At 39.5% G+C, this 17,664-nt stretch overlaps 1 protein-coding gene across 1 annotated transcript in view; it reads left to right on the forward strand.

Moving 5' to 3' along the window:
- Positions 1–15,933, forward strand: part of MARCHF1 (membrane associated ring-CH-type finger 1) — a 173,465-nt gene extending 157,532 nt beyond the window's left edge. The window contains exons 7-8 of the mRNA XM_075499246.1: positions 10,751–10,898; positions 14,961–15,933. Coding sequence (XP_075355361.1) covers positions 10,751–10,898; positions 14,961–15,262 — 450 coding nt within the window. The 3' untranslated portion in view covers positions 15,263–15,933. The remainder of the gene's footprint in view (positions 1–10,750; positions 10,899–14,960) is intronic.
- Positions 15,934–17,664: the final 1,731 nt, after the last annotated feature.

The following is a 17,664-nucleotide window of genomic DNA, read 5'->3' on the forward strand; positions in this document are numbered from 1 at the left end:
TGCAGTTCATCAGCCTCTCACTTATTTTTTAAGAACTTGGGGTCTCCTTTTCAGTTTTAGTTCAGCCCTTTCAGTGTTCCATTTTACAGCTTGGCCTCATCAATAGTTATAACAGAGGAGGGACTGGGTAGCTGAAGCATTGAAAATAATTAAGAGAATCTCTTGATACTGGCTTTACAACTAAAGAAAATGTAAATTCAATGGTGCCCTGACACAAAATGTATAGCTAGTAATGTAAAATATAAAGAGCATAATCAACCCAAGCATTGACCTAAAGCAGTCATTGTTATTCATGGACTTTTGTAAAAATGCCATTTTTCCTGTCTAATTTTGAAGCTAGGGATTTTACTAGCTCCAATGGGAGTGGGCTGCTATTCATGGCCTGATTAACGTATGTATTAATCTCTCACATAACTAAGACATACAATTTTACAGGGGTTATTTGCCTCAAGTTTATTTTGCCTGGGACCTATTGATGTGAGAATGATCTGAACTGAGTTTTAGTTCACAGGCTGATGCTTGCTTGTTAGTGGAAAGCATGCAAAAAAGGGCTTCTCTTGAACATAGTGATGTTCTCTTGACCATAGCAATACGGTACTTGATCTAAATTATGATCAAATGGGATAATTATCAGTTTATTCAGTTTATTTTATGTTTTTTAGTGTTAATTTAATTTTATTCCTTTAGCATTTTATTAAAATTACTTTGAAAAAAAGAAACTTTTCCTCCAAGAATTATTCAGATCTTTATTCATCTGCTCCAATTTGTATGTGGCAAAATTGGAATGTATGGCATTTGTTGGAGGTCTTTCAGAATGAATAGCTTCCCTCAGCTCTTTGCCAGAGCACTAGGCTGTAGTTTTGTGTTAATTACTGTAGTCTTTCCTCAGCACAAATTTCCTCCATTTCATTTTTATTTAATTGGATCAAAAGAGCCTGTCTTGTGGGAAAATTAAAAGACAGAGAAGGTAACTGTAGCTATTCATTGGGAAATCACTATTCTTGCTAAAGTCATATTTATAGATAATGAAGCACATCAGCTCCTTTTTTAAATCTTGGTTACGTGGCAATTCAGACATATGCTTATGTACTGTATAGATAGTTGCAAAAATGAGATACGTCTAGATATGTTAAAACAACAATGTATTTAAAAATACACGGGTTTTGGTATACAAGGACATTTAAACCAAGCCATGTCTTTGTAACGATTCAGACTGATTCGGTTAAGTGAAGCTCAGAAGACGAGTTACATTTTCTATACAATGTAGGTCAGTTGCTCTTACAACTTCAGGAAGAAAATAATGACCATATAAAAGGAATTAGTGTTCAGGTTCACTTGTACTATTAATTTAGTGGGTGATGGGGGGGGGGGGGAGAATTGGTAAAAGCATCTTTGATCTGTAAAAGTGAAGGATAGAAAATGAGATAAAAAGACACGCGAGATGTTCTTGAGGTTCATCCAAGAGTACCAAATGGCTGCTCTTCATTCAGTGACTTTCAGATACGGCTGCTTTCCATTTCCAGACAACTGTACTCCTTTTCTCACAAGACTCCTTAGCATGCAAAGGTACCTTTGTACCCTTCCTTCTTCCACTTGCTGCTATACTTCATTCCTGGTACGACACGTGATGCTGAAGGGCCTTGGGCTGTAGCGATGTAACACACACTTCTGTAGGACAGGTTGCACTGCCGGTTCTCCAGGTAAATGGCTTTAGGTTTTTATTCTGTAAGATACAAATTAGAACTCTGAGGAATTTTACATATTGGAAAGAGTGTTTAAATTACTAATGTATCAAATGGGAGAATCAAGGACATGATGAGCAAACAAAAAAGACCAAGCACATTTAGTACAAGGCAGTAATGAGAATTTTCATGCTTGCACTGGTCTAAGAGAAGGCAAACGTAGGTGAAAAATATTTTCTAAGTGGAAGGTAGAATAACTAATATTCTGTTGTAACTCCTGGAGAAGACTCTGTACATCATTTATAACTACAGCTAAATAAACCGAAAGTATATTTGTTGATTTAGCTTTTCAGGTGTCACCAGTTTTATTTCGTCAGCTCTAATTTCAAAATGCATGCTTCAAGATACTTCTCAGCAGGCTAGACAATTTGATATCGAGGAAATTAAGCAGTGTGATGAGTACTGAAGAGAAGGTGACTCAGGTAAAGGGTCTCTAACAAAACTGATCATATATTATAACTATGTCTTAGGTGCCTAAGGGAACAGTTCTTCAGAGAAATTTCAGTTTTGGATAGGACTAAAGAAAGTGGAGAGGCGTATAAGACTATGTAACAGGATGTTGATCTCCAGCATGTTGCTATATCCACCTTTCTAATTTCTCTCCTTCTCCTATTTCTACCATCCTATCCCAGCCTTCTGTCCACATCCATCACACTATTTAAGACTAAAATGCACTCAGATGTGCAAAAGGAGCCCGTGCTACTTGGTCTTCGAAGACTTCGAAGACAGAGACTCTGGCACAGAGTGTTGGGAGATGGTTTGTTATGGCTGCTGTAGTGGAGGAAGGACTCGTGGTTGCTTTGACCCTGGCACAATCCATCTCAAGTCCAGCATTGAGCATGTGTCATGGCCGCTCTTGTATTGCCCATAGAATACATACAGCAAAATGCAGCACCCCCACCTGTTTTGGTTGGAAAACGAAATCTCAGCTTAACTGGTCTTGCAGCAAAATTATGATCTGTGCTTTGCGGTATGTTAGATTGATTGATTTTTAAAAAAAAAAAAAATTTGTGTCTAAGTTATTGCTGTTTGAGAGCTGGACTGTGATTTAAAGGCAATTGCTACTTAGTGACTGGAGGAAAATGTCATGCCTTCAATTAGGTGTGCTTCTCTTTTGGTAAGGCAGAGTAGACAGAGGCGGGAGATGATTAGCTGAAAAGAGAATAAAAGTGACACACAAACTAGATCCATTTGATAGATAGAATGGCTGTAGAAATACTGTAGGGAGAGCAGGTAACAGTAGCATCTGCTTCTGTTCTTGACTGTGATAAAAGTTAGCGGAGACATAGATTCTACCCCTTTTTTCCTTGCTTCTTTATGGGTTGCCCACATGTAGCTTGTTTATTGATTTTTCAGTAATAAAGGCATATGCCCAGGCACCTAAAGTAAATCTTTTCTAGAGTTCTAGGTTTGTGCCTCTTGTTCTTTGTACCAGACTTTCCCCATAGTTTTGCACAATGGTGATAGTTCACTCCTGACCAGTGGTTTAATGTTTCACCTGCAGTTTATCTGTCAGGATTATCTTTGTAAATAAGGTAGCTGAAGCGTACTGTGCTAGGAGATAATGATCCTTTTCTTAAATAGCTTACAAGGCAAGAAAAGAAACAGCAATTGTAAAAGAGAAGCTCATGATAGTACCGAAGGCTGATCATGTAGTCCTCTATTGAACAAAGAATTGGTTAATGTTGTTTCAGCATTCGGAGAGGATGCTTGGAAAGTAAACACTTTGTAGAGTACTTTTGCATTCTATATATTGATGTAAAATAATTTCTAGCAGATGGGAGCTAGGAAGAAGCTCCCAATATGGAGAGATTATGCTATAATTACTTGTCATGGGGTTTCTTGCACGTTTTTCTGAAGCATCTGGTGTTGGCCTCTGTCCGAGACAGAGCATTGGATGAGAGGGACAGGAGGTCTGGCTATTCCTGTATTTCCAAAGCATAGCATTTTTTTCTTTAGTCTGTGTTGGGTTGATTAGGATGCAGGTACTGAAGTTCTTCTAGTTGGCAAATGACAAGTATTCTCAGTAGTACTTCCAGATTGCAAAAACAGCTACTTCATTTTAGAAATTATCTTCTCAAATTGCTTAATGCCCCTATTTTACACTTTTTAAGGGTCTGCTAATTGATGACATACACAGCTAAAAATTGCATAAGTTTGTGAAGAGTGCATACTGATTATATCACTCAGGTCCAGCTCTTTTACCTGTCACTTAAAAAACAAATATAGCACTGTCTTGATTTTGATAAAACTGAATTATTATTTATTTGCAGATGATAATCTTAAGGTGTTTATCAAAGTGAGATTTTTCATTATGTAGTTCTTTTATTACTCTAGGCATGCATATCACACACAAAAGTGAATTAAAGTGTGTTTGTCTTCAGAAATTCACTCATGTCTGGTTCAGTTTTAAACTTTTAATAGCTGTTTCAAATACACCACAGACATTCATTTGAATTCCAACCAGGTTTGCTTAGTATCACCTAGGGACAGAAATAGATTTTAGGTAAACTTCAGACAGGTTTGCCAGAGAAGGATTTGTACCAGCTCATCGAATGAGCTAACTAGATCAAGGTAAGGTTGTGCATAGATATGGCTGTGTGAAGCACCATATGACGTGGGATTTTTAAAATTTATTTTATTTTTGTGTTCAGTGGCTAATGCAGTGGGGGTCTAATTCTGGTCTTCTATTCTTGATCCTTACAAGAGTTTCTTCTCTGGGATGTATCTTTTGACAAAAGGCAATGACAAATAAGTTTTCTGTGAACCTGCGCAACTCTTCCTCTCTGAATGTGCTCTGGATGTGTTTGGGGACAAGAACGCAGAGGAGGCGTTTTCATGGCCCAAACCCTTCTCTTTTCAGCCATCAGACCTGGTACATTCTGTTGGACTGTACGAGGGGCACTTCTCATCTTGGAGCAGAGCGCAGTGCGGCTCGCCTTGTCCTCCTTTAAGATGCAGTCCCTCAGGCGCAGGCTGCAACCACATGTTGTTTAGATGCCACAGAGTGGCCCCAAATGCTTTTATTCAAATTACAAGGTTTGAAGTCTCATCTCTCATCAGCACTTCAAATCTGCACGAGGCTATTTTGTTCTCCCCATGTGTGTGGAGCCCTGTTGTCCTTTATTACTATTATTTCTTCCTCCTCCACCGACTGCACAAATTCCATTCCTGCAAACTACCGTTGCAGCTGCTTTCTGCCAGCTGGTAGGTTGATAGTCGTGAACAGTTTACTGTGGAGCCTGAGCCAATTAGCACTGCAACAAGTGACCAGAAATCCCTCCCTAAACCACAGAAAATAAATAAAAATAAATAACTCCGAGCTACATGTTCAGACTACTGACATATCTTCGCTGCTCGGCTCACCTCATCATACACTGCTCCAGTTCTTAAGAGCTGTTTTCAAAAGTGCTGGCTAGATCCTTCAGGCCTGGTTTGGGATAAGACAGACGTTTTTCTGTGTATTCCTAGTCTGTGCGCAGAGTGCAGTTTCTACAACAGCCCCTAGTAAATAATTTTAGCCTTCATTTTGCAAGCATGATTATTTCAAGATAGACGTTGGCTTTCTTGAATAGATAGACGTTGGCTTTCGTTGACAAAGTCTTTCTTTGGATTGTGGAAAGAATTCAGAAAACGTTGCATGGTGACTGTAGCTCTGGGTGAGAGCAGAAGGAAGTCCTTCTAGCTGTGGGTGCTGTTTACATTACATCCGTTGTCATTTTTTTGCTAAATGATGGATAGGGAGAAAAATGTCAGAACGGGAAAAATATTTAATATTAGCAATGTCATGCCCATACCAGATTCCCCTGTCAGGCCTCCTTATATGCAATTTTTAAAAATAGGGTTGCTGAAAATACCCAGGAGTTAAAAGCCCAAGCATTCATAGCATGCTGCAAAGCAGCCCATTAACTTCACCTTCATTTTGGGCTCCTCAGTGACGAGCCCCTGCAGGAGAGAGCCCTGCAGGTGTAAAGGTGTGAATCTGCAAACCGGCGGGAGATGTGGAGTTGCTTCAGGAAATCTGTGTAGACAAAATTTTGTGGCCAATGTGACAGAAGATTACTGCTAGCAGGAGGCAACACGTGGACACGAAATGGCGGATGGAGGCAGGCAGGCAGTAAATCTACAGTCTGAAGGTGGGGAAAAGGAACACAAGCAGCAAAGTTTGCAGAGTGCAATTCTGTGGTGTGGTAACAGCTTTTGTGGGAGCAGTGCGAAGCTTTTGGTTCTGCATTGGGCCATCATGAAACCCCTTTGCAGAAAGCTTAGTGTATGGGAGGGGATTAAAATTGCAGATTTACTTCTGTCTATAAGAAGAGAGGCTGCATTGAGATCTCTAGGATATGAAGCAGCATCCCCACATCCGCAGACAATCTGTCTTCAGAGGATATTTTAAAATATCCATATTTATTTCTTGCATATTGATTAACCAAGCTTTTATTAGAAGTGACATGCAGGGAAGCAAATTTTGGTCCTTTAAAATAAGTATTGGGGATTTTCTCGGACTATGTTACAGGAAAGGGAAGTGGTTGGCTACATATGATTTAGATGTTCCCTGTGAGTAGGCTATTCATTTTTTTCCCTTTTTTTTTTTTCTTTCCCCAGAAGACTCATGACTACATTTTGTAATTGCAAGAGCGGGTTATGAAATCAGTAACTGTTCCCTTTAAGTTTCAGAGCAAGACAGTCTTTAAGAAACAAAGCCAAAACATGAGGTGGAAACCTAGAACAGGGTACAATTTTACAGCTGCCACTTTCAAGATTATTACAAACTTCTCTGGCAGCAAAGCACAGGAATGCAGGCTGAGGTGCTCGTCCTGCTTCAGCAGTAGCTGTAAGTAGTAGTTGGGGTGGGAGGAGTGCATCTATCTGATCACATTTACAATCCGGCTCCTTTCCTTTGACAGCTCATTCTGGCTTCTTGGTAGGACCCTCTGAAGCAGGTAGGCAGTCTCCTACCACCCTCCAGTGGTTTGCAGAGCACAGCGCAAGTGTGATGTTCAGAAAGCTTATTCAGAAAATAAAACGGGGGCTGGGGTTATGTCAAGCTTTCTTCTCGAGATACATATTGTTGCATTGTGGATTTGTTCGGTGGCTTGTGTAAAAGGTCGTGTGGTTGCTAGATGCTACGAAGTGTTTGAGCACACCTGTTCTGTGGAGCATACTGATATTCATGCGCTCGCTTGCATTTGCAGGACATCAAACCATCTGCATCTGTGAGGATTTCCAGTCTGTGTTTGTATTGCTGCCAGGATTAAGGAATCTGTGGGTGGTGACAATCGGATGTACAACAGTGACGGGGTGCTTCGGAGGAGGCTGGGCAAAAATGACAGTGCTTGTCTATCAATTCAGTGACTCAGTAATTTGCAAGGCATTGTAAATGTCTCCTCTGGCTGTTACAGTCTTCCATTTCTTTCTCTCCTTCCAGTCTCTAGAGCACCTTAGGAGTAATAACATACAAGTTTCCAAGGAAAATTGCACCTGGGCACTTACTTTTGTGTTATTTTTCTGGTTTTGGTGGCATCTGATATTCTACCTATGGCACGTCACGGTGTCATCAACCTGATGGTTGTACGTTTTTCTAGATCACGGACGAAGATAATAAAACGTGACGCAATTTATTTTTATCTTGCCATCATGAATGTAGAGAGCCATGAGAACTGCAGAAGCTTCAAAATACAGCAGGGGTGAATTTATCAGTGGTTAAGGAGTCCTTAATGCACTGTGTGACATGGTAGCACCTGCCAAACTTACCCACCCAACTTTAGGCTATATCGAGTCCTGGACTATAAAGCACAAGTAAAAGGGGCTGATGCTGTCACTGCTCAATGTATTGTTGTCTCATAGCCTTTGCTGTGGATTTTCAAGCAATTTTTATTTCACATAAGTCTGCTTTTATCCAAGCAAGTCTGTGCTAACATTAACAGTTAAATTTTCAATTTAAGCCTATTGCAAAAAAATCCTAAAATAGTGAATTGCACTTTTCTGCTCCAGGGCAACTGAAATTGCTGGCTTATCTACTAACATCACTCATCTAGTAGAAAGTGACAGTAGTCACATAGTACTCTCTGTTCAGCCAAGCTAAAATATGTGGGTAGATCAGGAAAACTACCTCAGCTATCACAGGGATTGCCAGGAGTAGAGCACAAAGTTTAATTGAATTTCCCCTTCTGAGCTCAGCCCATCATGACTGGAGTTGAGAGGAGAACTGGGACTGCAGCTGGGGCAGGGCAAAACAGAAGCGCAGCTCTGGGAGACGCTAAGAGCTGTAAAATGCTCCCAAGTACTCGCATCCCCCACCGTCTGCCCGTGTGAGCAGGAGTCTCCCCTCGGTCCTTGGTCCTTTCTTGTATCCCAACGGGGAGTATGAGGTGCTCTGCAGAGTCTTCCAGTTCCATAACCACCATGCCCTGGTGGCCTCTCCCGGTCTCCTGGCAGCCAGCTTATTTCTGGTGTGGTAACGCGCGTGTGGATAGAATAGACACACAGGCGTGCTGTCTTCTGGGAGAAGAAAAGGGGCCAGAGAGAGGAAGCAGAGTCTGGTCGGCCTTGGCTTGATTTCTGGCTGGATCTGATCATGGGATGTTAGCAAAAAAGGCCTGCTTTAGCCCATTTCTGCTAGCTCCCTCTCCTGCTACACCTCTCTTGTAAATCTCAGCAGAATTTTGTGAGCTTGTTCCTTTATTTACCTATCCTGCCTATTGGTCGTTTGTTTTTCTCTTTTTTTTCCACCTACAAAATGTTTACATTTAGAGTAATGGGACCAGCATTCTTCTTTGACTTTAAAATTCCATATGAAAAAGCTTTATTTGAGTGGGCATTCAGATCAAGACTCTAAGGCTTTTGTGTATGTTGCAGAGAGTAAAATGGCTATAATGAGACTGCAGGTATACATGACAACGAAAATTTAGCACAGAATCTTCTCTCCAGTAGACCAAAAAGTGTTGCATCAGAGTTGAGATGATAGAAGATGTCTATTTAAGAGTACAATTCATTCTTCTTTATGTTCAATGTTGATCTCTCACACAGCATCCACAGGTAAGTGAAGGGTGAAGGTAAAAATCCTTTCTTCCATCTGGACAAACTTTTTCTTTGGAAAGAAAGTCTGTTGCAAGGCTTGAATTGAATTTTCACTGCAAAAAGGATTGAAAGTCTCCAGGTCAAATGCTGTGTAACCTGGTGACTGTAATGATATGATAAGACTGTGATGATAATGCCACAGTCTGTCTGGTCTGACCACTGAGTACTACCTACATGAACTACAATGAATATAAGGTTCTGGGGTTTTGTTCTATTACTTTTTTTAATGCCTCCCATTTTTCCAGACTGCCATACAAAACCCAGCAAGCTTAGGTTTCACTCCTAAGTAGATATATCAGAAGCTGAAATGAGGTATCAGCTGGTAAATAAACTGCTAGCTCTGTCTCTTTGTATATCACTCAGGAAATGTTTCAGTTCTTCTAAACAGTGATTTAAGCCTTGTGTTCATAAAATTCTGGCAAGGGCTAGAAGATGCTCCAGAGATTGTGTTTTCAGGCAACAGCTTTGAAACGTGCAAGCTTTAACTGCCATTGCAGAATGAAATTTGCTTGGCCTGGGATGTACTGCTCTAAAACTAATGGCAGGAGGAAGCGTTTCTGAGAGTTAGCCCTCTTGGTGACATTGCATTGACATTCCTCGGCTTTTACTGCAGTCGTGCTCCTTCAAAATGTGACCAGACAGCAAACAGTGTTCAGACTAGAAGAACGGCCACATTGGTTCAGGTTAAAGTCTAAGCATCTAGCTTAGATGCCATCTCCAACACTAGCCATAAGCGATTTAGGGAAATTTGTTATTTCCCAGAACCAAACCAAACCAAAATTAAAAAAAACAGCTGACCAAAAAAAAACCCAAACAAGGAAAACAAAGCCAAACTCATACCTGCAAAGTAAATTCATACCACCTCAGTGCTCTGAAGTGGCCAGGGGTTTTGATCCAGCCTTAGCACCTGGAAAATACTAGGAGCCGCAGCCCGAGTGTACTACAGGTCCGTGTCAGCGGAGGAGCAGCTTTGCTGCGGCGGTGGTCAGTGCTGTGCCTTGCATGCTGAAGCACAGGTCAGCCTTGGATGGCACGACTAGAGATGGCACTGTTGCGTTGTGGTTTGTACTCGTTTCACTCGTCAGATGCTAGCGACCGACTTCGAGATTAATCATCGGAATTCAGGCGTTTTGCTTTTAAATGTCATAGTCCTTCATCTGCTTTCAAAGGCTAGCATTTTAGTAGAGAAGGGCTTTAGTTTAAAGAAGGGCTGAAAAAAATGATGTCTTCACAAGCGAGATTAAAAAAAATTGCCTCAAGAGTTGCACCGTTCAAATGCGGAGAATAGCCTGTTTCATCTTAAAATAGCTTTAACTTAAGCTAGGATTTAGTGCCATAAATCACAAACATGTGCCTGGAAGATCCTTCTTGCATTACTGAGGCTGCTTGACTGCTGTCATGTAGGATCATTTCCACGTAATCATCTTTTCAAGTTTATTGAATTTAATCCTCAATGCAGTTGCATTTCTTACGCTTTTATTTTATGGGAAAACTGTTCCACAGCTGTGTTCCTCTAATTTTAAGAACTGAGAATAGCTGAGAATAGTTCAAGTATTACAAGCTAATGTTTGGGTTTTTTCTTCTCTCATCACCAGACGTGTGCATCAGGTAAAGTTAAAATAAATATTCAGCTTTTTACCTATTAACATGTTATGGCCGTACTGCAATGAAATTACTTTAGATGTCATTCGCAAGCAGACAGAAACAGAACAGAACTCTTCATTCCTCTGAATCTGTGAAAATGAGATCATTATGAATTTTAAAGTGACAATGCACATACTACTGTAATGTGTATTATCAAAATAAAAGGATTCGTTAATGTTATTACTGCTTGTTTTTTCGTAGAAAGAGCCAGAATGGCCTAATCAGTTTATTGTAAAATTTTACAAGTCTGGGGTTTTTTTATTACTTTTTTTTTTTCATTACAGTGGGAGAAACTACAGATGACAACAAGTGAGAGGAGGAAAATAGTTTGTTCGGTCACATTCCACGTAATTGCAATTACCTGTGTTGTTTGGTCATTGTATGTTTTAATTGACAGAACCGCTGAGGAAATTAAACAAGGCAATGATAACGGTAAGTATCTTTTACCTTCTTCAATCTTGTTGATAATGCAATGGATAACTTTGAAAGGCAGCTATGTAACCAGTCCCATTCTGCTCTTAAATAACAGCTCACTGATACATCTGATACATCACTGATACAGCTACATCAAATGCTTTAATGCAGAAGTAATGAATGCATCAGTGTTAAAAGCTTATGTGATGCCCCTGCAGAGAGACCTCTACTTAGTGTAATCATTACGACAGCTTAACTAGCCTGCTGGTTCTTCCTAGGTTAATCTCCCATTATCTAGATATTTCTGAAGCTCAGGCAAAAAGATGAGTCAAATTCAAATAGCTTAGTGCAAGTTCAGGTCATAAAAGAGCAATTTATTTATATTACCCACTTGAACCTTGATATCCTGTAAAACACGATAGAGCCCTTTCATCAACAAGCTTCCCAATATGAACTTCCAAGAGACTGTGTTCCAGTTGTGTTAGTCCTTCATGTGGGACTTAAGTAGCATGGAAAGCCATTCCTGTGCCCTTTCAAATAGAATTTCACCGTGAAATGTCCACGTTCCAGTTGTGTTTATTGTGAGGGTGGTCAAACACTGGAACAGAGAGGTCGCGGAGTCTCCATCTGTGGAGATACTGAAAACCCAACTGGATGTGTGTAACAAAATGCATGTTTAACATAAGTAGGTTTCTTTTTGGACTATACTTAGCCTATGTTGGGAAACTCTATTCCAAACTGAACTACTGTTTTCCATGTCAAATCTAAGTCTATTTGGTCTTGAATTTAGTCTTAAATCTGATCATGATGATGAAAAGGATAAAAAGCTTCTGAGTTTTGATCTGAATTCACTTTAAGCACAGTAGAGGGACAAAGGTCTCTAGCTTTGTCCTATACTCTCAAGTTAACATGGAAAACAAAACAGGCGGAGCTTTGTGCCTCGCTACTTAGATAAATACTTGATGATACTCCTGATGCCTGCCTTTCTTGCCTACGAGAGGAAAATATGTAACAAGCCTCAGTAAGTCACAGACTAATGTATACTACAAAGTCTTGGTTTGCATTCTTTCTAAATGGGTAACCCTGTTTTTCATCTCAAAAAAACTGGCCCTGAGGACAGGACTAGGAATGGCTTTGAGCTTCTATTTATGAGTACAACTACATCACCCTGCTCATTAAAAAGGGGAAAGGTATTTCTGTGGATTAGCTGAATTTACACAACAGCTAACACGAATTTTTGTTGTTAGATAGAATGTGTAAGAATCACATTAATTAATCCTGGTAGGCTCAAAAAGTATTTACGATTTGTATGGAATTCAGTGTTTGCCAAATGTAATGGATGATTCTCCACACTAAAAAATGGACAAAGAGATGCCTTGGAGCTATTTACAACATGCAAATATAAGTGTTTGTGAAGAGAACTTTTTTGCCCCAAAATTAGCTTGTTGGGCGTGGGGGGGGGATACTCTTACAAAATCAAACCTGTATTTGGGGGGGGGGGAGGGGAAGAGACATATATGTAGTTTGCTTTTCTCTCCATTATCTCTGCTTAAATGGGAAATGCTGGGAAAAAGACAGTGAATGCTGAAGGAAAAAGACTTTATAAACATATTTTGAGGAGGATAAAAACTGAAAGCCCTGACTAATACTAGTACTGTTTGTTAATGTTGTGTAAGTTTAAAAAAATCCCTTTTTTAAATGTGTATCTCAAAATATTTAAGGGATTTTTTTTCTCCTTACAAAAGCATATGATGCAAATAAATAAAAGTGTAAACCTCTTAATTGGTAAACCTCTCACCCATCTATAGAAAGGGCAATTTAAAATATATTTAAAATATTCCAGAATTTATATGGCACCAGTGGTAGGGAATCAAGTTTCACATAAATTTACTCTGCTTGAAGAAACAGGTTTAGGCTTAGCTGAGCTTTGTCTCTCCTAATAAAGCTCGAGTCCGTGAAAATATGGCAATCCTGGAGTACACTGAAAGGTACAAAATTCACTGTGCCATACCAGTTAAGCAAAAAATGATGCTTCCTGTATTACCATGGAAGAAGGAGCAGCACATCTTTACTGCTAAGAGGTCGGAGAAGCTCTGAAGGAAAGCTGAGCCGTTTATTCAGCCTCTTTCTTCTGAGCTCAGCGCTCCAGCTGTGACTTGCTGGTTCTAAGTGTCGTTACCGACTGATGGGGCTTAGTCAGATGCAAACCATACTGCTTTCATAATTAAGAGCAAGAAAGAGACAGTGATTTTTAAAAACAGTTATTAAAGGGGAAAAAAAAAGAAAAAACACATCACTGGATATGACACCTCAGCAAAGTATTCTTTGTTACTTCCTTTTGTCCCAGGAATAGGGGATTGAAGAAAGGCACGATAAACGTTTTGTGAACAAATTTAACAAATATAAAAGGATTTGTCCCTGGCAAGTTCAACTAATCAGAGTAATAGTGGTTAGGGAGATACAAAGTGATTTCCATGGTCTTAGTATGCTTTCATTTTGCTGCAAATTAAAAAATAAAATAATTGGCTAGCACCATCACTCAATACACTGTTACCATTTCTAAGTACTACTGAACAGTTACCATGACAGGGAAAACTCCAGCTACTTCAAACATTTCGTGTGCTTTTGCAATAATGAATATTCTTTTGGTCTCTATTTGTTTATTTAACTAAAAGCCCAGTTCCTATGTGTTTAACAGTAAAGGGGATACTTAGATTCATGAGACACAGCTGGCTAAAAGTACAGGCTTGCGTTTGAGGAGCCCAGGTTACCAGGTCTCGGAGGCGAGACTGGCTCCTCGCTGAAGCTCTTCCGCCGAGTCCCAAGGGAACGCAGATTGCTTTCCTGCCGGCGGCAAAAATTCCTTCCCTGTGTAAAACTTGGATAAAACTCACAAATGTCACCAAGTTGTTGTGATATATCACCAGTGGTTGAATACAGCACCTGCAAGGCACCTTGAATACTAACACTCACTGAGCAAAACGTTATTTAAAGACCTTCCATATAGGACCAACAGACCTATTCGGCTTGTTCGGACTTGACAGCTTAAGCATCGATACAGAGGTCTGACTCTAGTGTAGCATTTAATCTTTAAACGCGATGAGGCAATGTGTAATGCGAAGGCTGGTAGCTGTTCCTTTATGTTAGGCTACTGAATGGTTGAAAAAAGCAGATGCAGTGGTATGAATTAACGAGGAGAAGGCTGTTCTTAATACAAAATTAATTTATTCTGTTAAAATCTTAAGAGCACATTTAGGCCAAAGCAAATAATTTTAACATTATTCATATTATAATCAAGTTCAAATGCTCTCATCTCTAGCTTTTTTTGTGGTAGCAGCCGTATCTTTTTCTGTAAATATCAATGTGATTGATCAATGCAATGTGAAAAATAAGAACAGATACACCAAAAACTGTAAAGTTACTTTTTTAGTACCTAGGAATGTAAGTGCCGCTTTTTGATAGAGGCGTGTTCAGGGGGGTTGCACAGACAGCAGGAAAAAGAGGCCAACGAAGGCAGGTGATGCAGGAGATAAAAGCCCTTTCCACTAGCTTTTTTTACTACACCCTGGCTTCAGGATGGAGCTAGGACCAGGTAATCATATTGTAAATGTTGATGTTCCAGGTGCCCTAAACAATGTCACACTTCTAGCACGATTAAAAAAAAACAGTTGTTGTTGAAGATGTGCATAATATTTCTAGGTATCCAGTTATCTTGGGTTTGGTACTTGTACTTTTGCTTAAGCAAGCTATTGAATATGGGGATATTATTGGAGAACAGTACAGTGTTTTGGTTTTGCCTGTATCAAGCATTATGCTTCCTTTGTGAGAGTGGCCTTGCTTTTCTTATTTGACCAAATTGTGGTGAAGTCAGTTAAAAGTGGGAGGCAGATGTAGTTTCTTGGCTGGCCTATGGGACAGGAAACCGCTGCTGATTTCTACTTCAGCCACAACCGCCCCAAGAGCGTGTACGTACCTGGGAATTCTTAGCAAGTGGCTTCTTTTCAAAATATTTTCCTGAACCGCAGTACTTGATATTCAATGTACAACAATGGTAACAAATATAAACCTTTTATTTCAAAGGTGTCCTTGAATGGCCATTTTGGACAAAACTCGTTGTGGTGGCCATTGGATTCACGGGAGGCCTGGTCTTCATGTACGTGCAGTGTAAGGTTTACGTTCAGCTGTGGCGCAGGCTGAAAGCCTACAACAGAGTGATCTTTGTTCAGAACTGCCCAGACACCGCCAAAAAACTGGAGGAGAAGAACTCCTCCTGCACTCAGACCTCGGACGTCAAGGACGCCGTGGTGGTGCCAGTAGCACAGACAGGTACAAACTCTCAGCCGGCAGCTGAAGAAACGACATCGGAGGTCATACCAGTTTGACAGAGACAGCACTGTTTCTTCCTTGCAGAATAAGGCGTAGTGTTTTCTACACTACAAATGCTAAAAGAGAGTAGAAATGACTGTGCATTTTTTTCAGTTAAAAAAAACAAAAAACAAAAAAAAAACAAAAAACCAAAACCCTCCAAGGCAAATGGATCCAGCAAAGCAACTTGTTACTGTATGGAATGTGACCGTTCGTGAAGTAGTTTCTCAACTAGTCAGCAAGTGTAGTGAAAGTGGAAGTGTAGAAAGTGCAACAGAGAACAGGTTTAACAGACAATGCCAAACCAATGCGACAAGAGTACTTTTTAATTTTTTTTTTTAATTGGATGGCTGGGAAAGTAGAAACAGACCTGATATAAACATTTTGTTTATAGAAAACAAAAACCTTTCATCTGTTTACTACTAAAAGTTGTATTTGCTATTTATCTGCTTAAAGATACACTTCAAAAGGGTACCCATCAAGTTACATGCATTAACTGAATCTAAGGATAAAGAGCTGTATCACAGCACTCACTCTCTAAGCCTCATACGGTAACACACGTTCATGGAGCCTGAATGTTTGGGCAGCTGTGTCAACTGAGGATATTTGAAACATTTGAAAGGTAGCATTGTGTTTAAATATGCCTGAATTTTTGAAAAGTAAGCAATTCCAACCAGTATAAACTCATGTCTCCGAAAGCTACAGATACCTTTTTAAGTATAGTTGCCAGCAAAATAAGTACAGGAAGGAGAGAATGTGTAGACGCGCTTAGAACAGCAGCTCAGCTGTTTATTTTACCTTGCAAGAGTGAATTAGACACTAATTGAATATACAAAGTTTTGAGGCAGAACTATAAATGAAAAAAACACAGTTTACTGCAGAATCACACGACAGTAAATTGCGTATTATCAAAGGTCTGAAAAAGGATGATGCATAAGGAAGATGGAAGCCATTTTTGGTTTTATTTTTTAAGATTCGTGATACAGAAAGGTAGACTTAAGAGAATATACCTACGTATCTTAAGAGAACGTTAGTTTTTATCTCCTTGTTCTGAAAAGTTAGTTTTTATCTTCCTGACTGAAAAAATAAATCAATGGTTTCCCTCTGTACAGGTAAACTTGAGGTGTTAGAGATTCAACAGTTCAGTTGTTAACTTTGTGTTTTGAGCATTCTCATATAAAAATGAAGTGTGAATAGCATTAAAGGGTGCAATAGATAAATGAATGTAGATATAATACTGTGTCCAACAGGGTGAATTATACATAAAGACCCAATTTTGTGATTCACTTCTCATACCTGTGATGTTTACCATCAGGACACAACAGCAAGTATTGACTTGGAGTAGTTATGTGCTCGTGTGGAACGTCTGGGCCCTGAACGTAATGTGTATTTACAAAAAGAGTTTAAAGTTCTTTTTTGATCTTGTATTTAGGTAAAGGAGGAAAAGCAAACAAGGAAATAAAGAACCAGAGTAAAGTGGATAGGAGAGCACAGGTTCATTCAAAGGGGGGAAATCTGCCACAATTACAAGTGAACTAGACTTCTACAGAAGCCTTGCAGTTTCTAATGGTAAATTTCCACTTTACGTGCTTAAATAACAGAATCATCCCATTCTTGCAAATATCCAGGGTGCTGGGCCTAGGACATATTGGAGTCCATATATTGGGCATTCCTTTGTGAATGTGTTTACTGGCTTAAGGCTCAGGGAATACTGGAACTAGCAGTATTAGCAAGAAATGTGTCTTTTATCAGACCATTATGTTCTTTTGTATTGGAATTGCTCATATAATTTGGCTGTGACTAAGTGATTGTCATCTGGCTAGACACGACACAAAATTCTGGTGCTTGAACAGGCCCTAAATACATGTTAATATTTGCTCTAAGCTACTCCCGGTGAGTTGGATTAATGTTTTAAGTTTTTCACATAATGACATGCACTTTTCACATAAAATAACATTCCAATTATACAATTGCAAATTGGAATTGTAGCAGCGTCTCATATGAAATCACATACAAGAGTAACGAAATAATGTCTCTGTTTATAATTGTGGAGAAGACTTCAGAAAACCATGACAGTACTAGGGAATGCCTCATAATTGCACAGTTAAGATAGTCTGCCACGGCATGGTTTTCAAAAAGTGTAAATCTACTTGCTAAAAGTAAATCTTGTGATACCTGAAGCTAGACACTTAAAATTACTAGCTGCATCTAAATGTTTGGAATGATGTTTACAATAAAACCTGATGAATCATAGCAAAATTGACTGACAAGGAACATTCTTATGGAAGATAATTAAGAGCTTTCTGAAATAATCAGAAAGTTTCTTACCAAGTGACAGTAACCCTGCTTCTTCAGCCAGCTTGTTCTTTGACCTGCTGTAGCATCGTGACTCCATTGAAAGTACTTTACCCCTATTTTG

Source organism: Mycteria americana, chromosome 4 (assembly GCF_035582795.1).
Source record: "Mycteria americana isolate JAX WOST 10 ecotype Jacksonville Zoo and Gardens chromosome 4, USCA_MyAme_1.0, whole genome shotgun sequence".
Taxonomy (NCBI): domain Eukaryota; kingdom Metazoa; phylum Chordata; class Aves; order Ciconiiformes; family Ciconiidae; genus Mycteria; species Mycteria americana.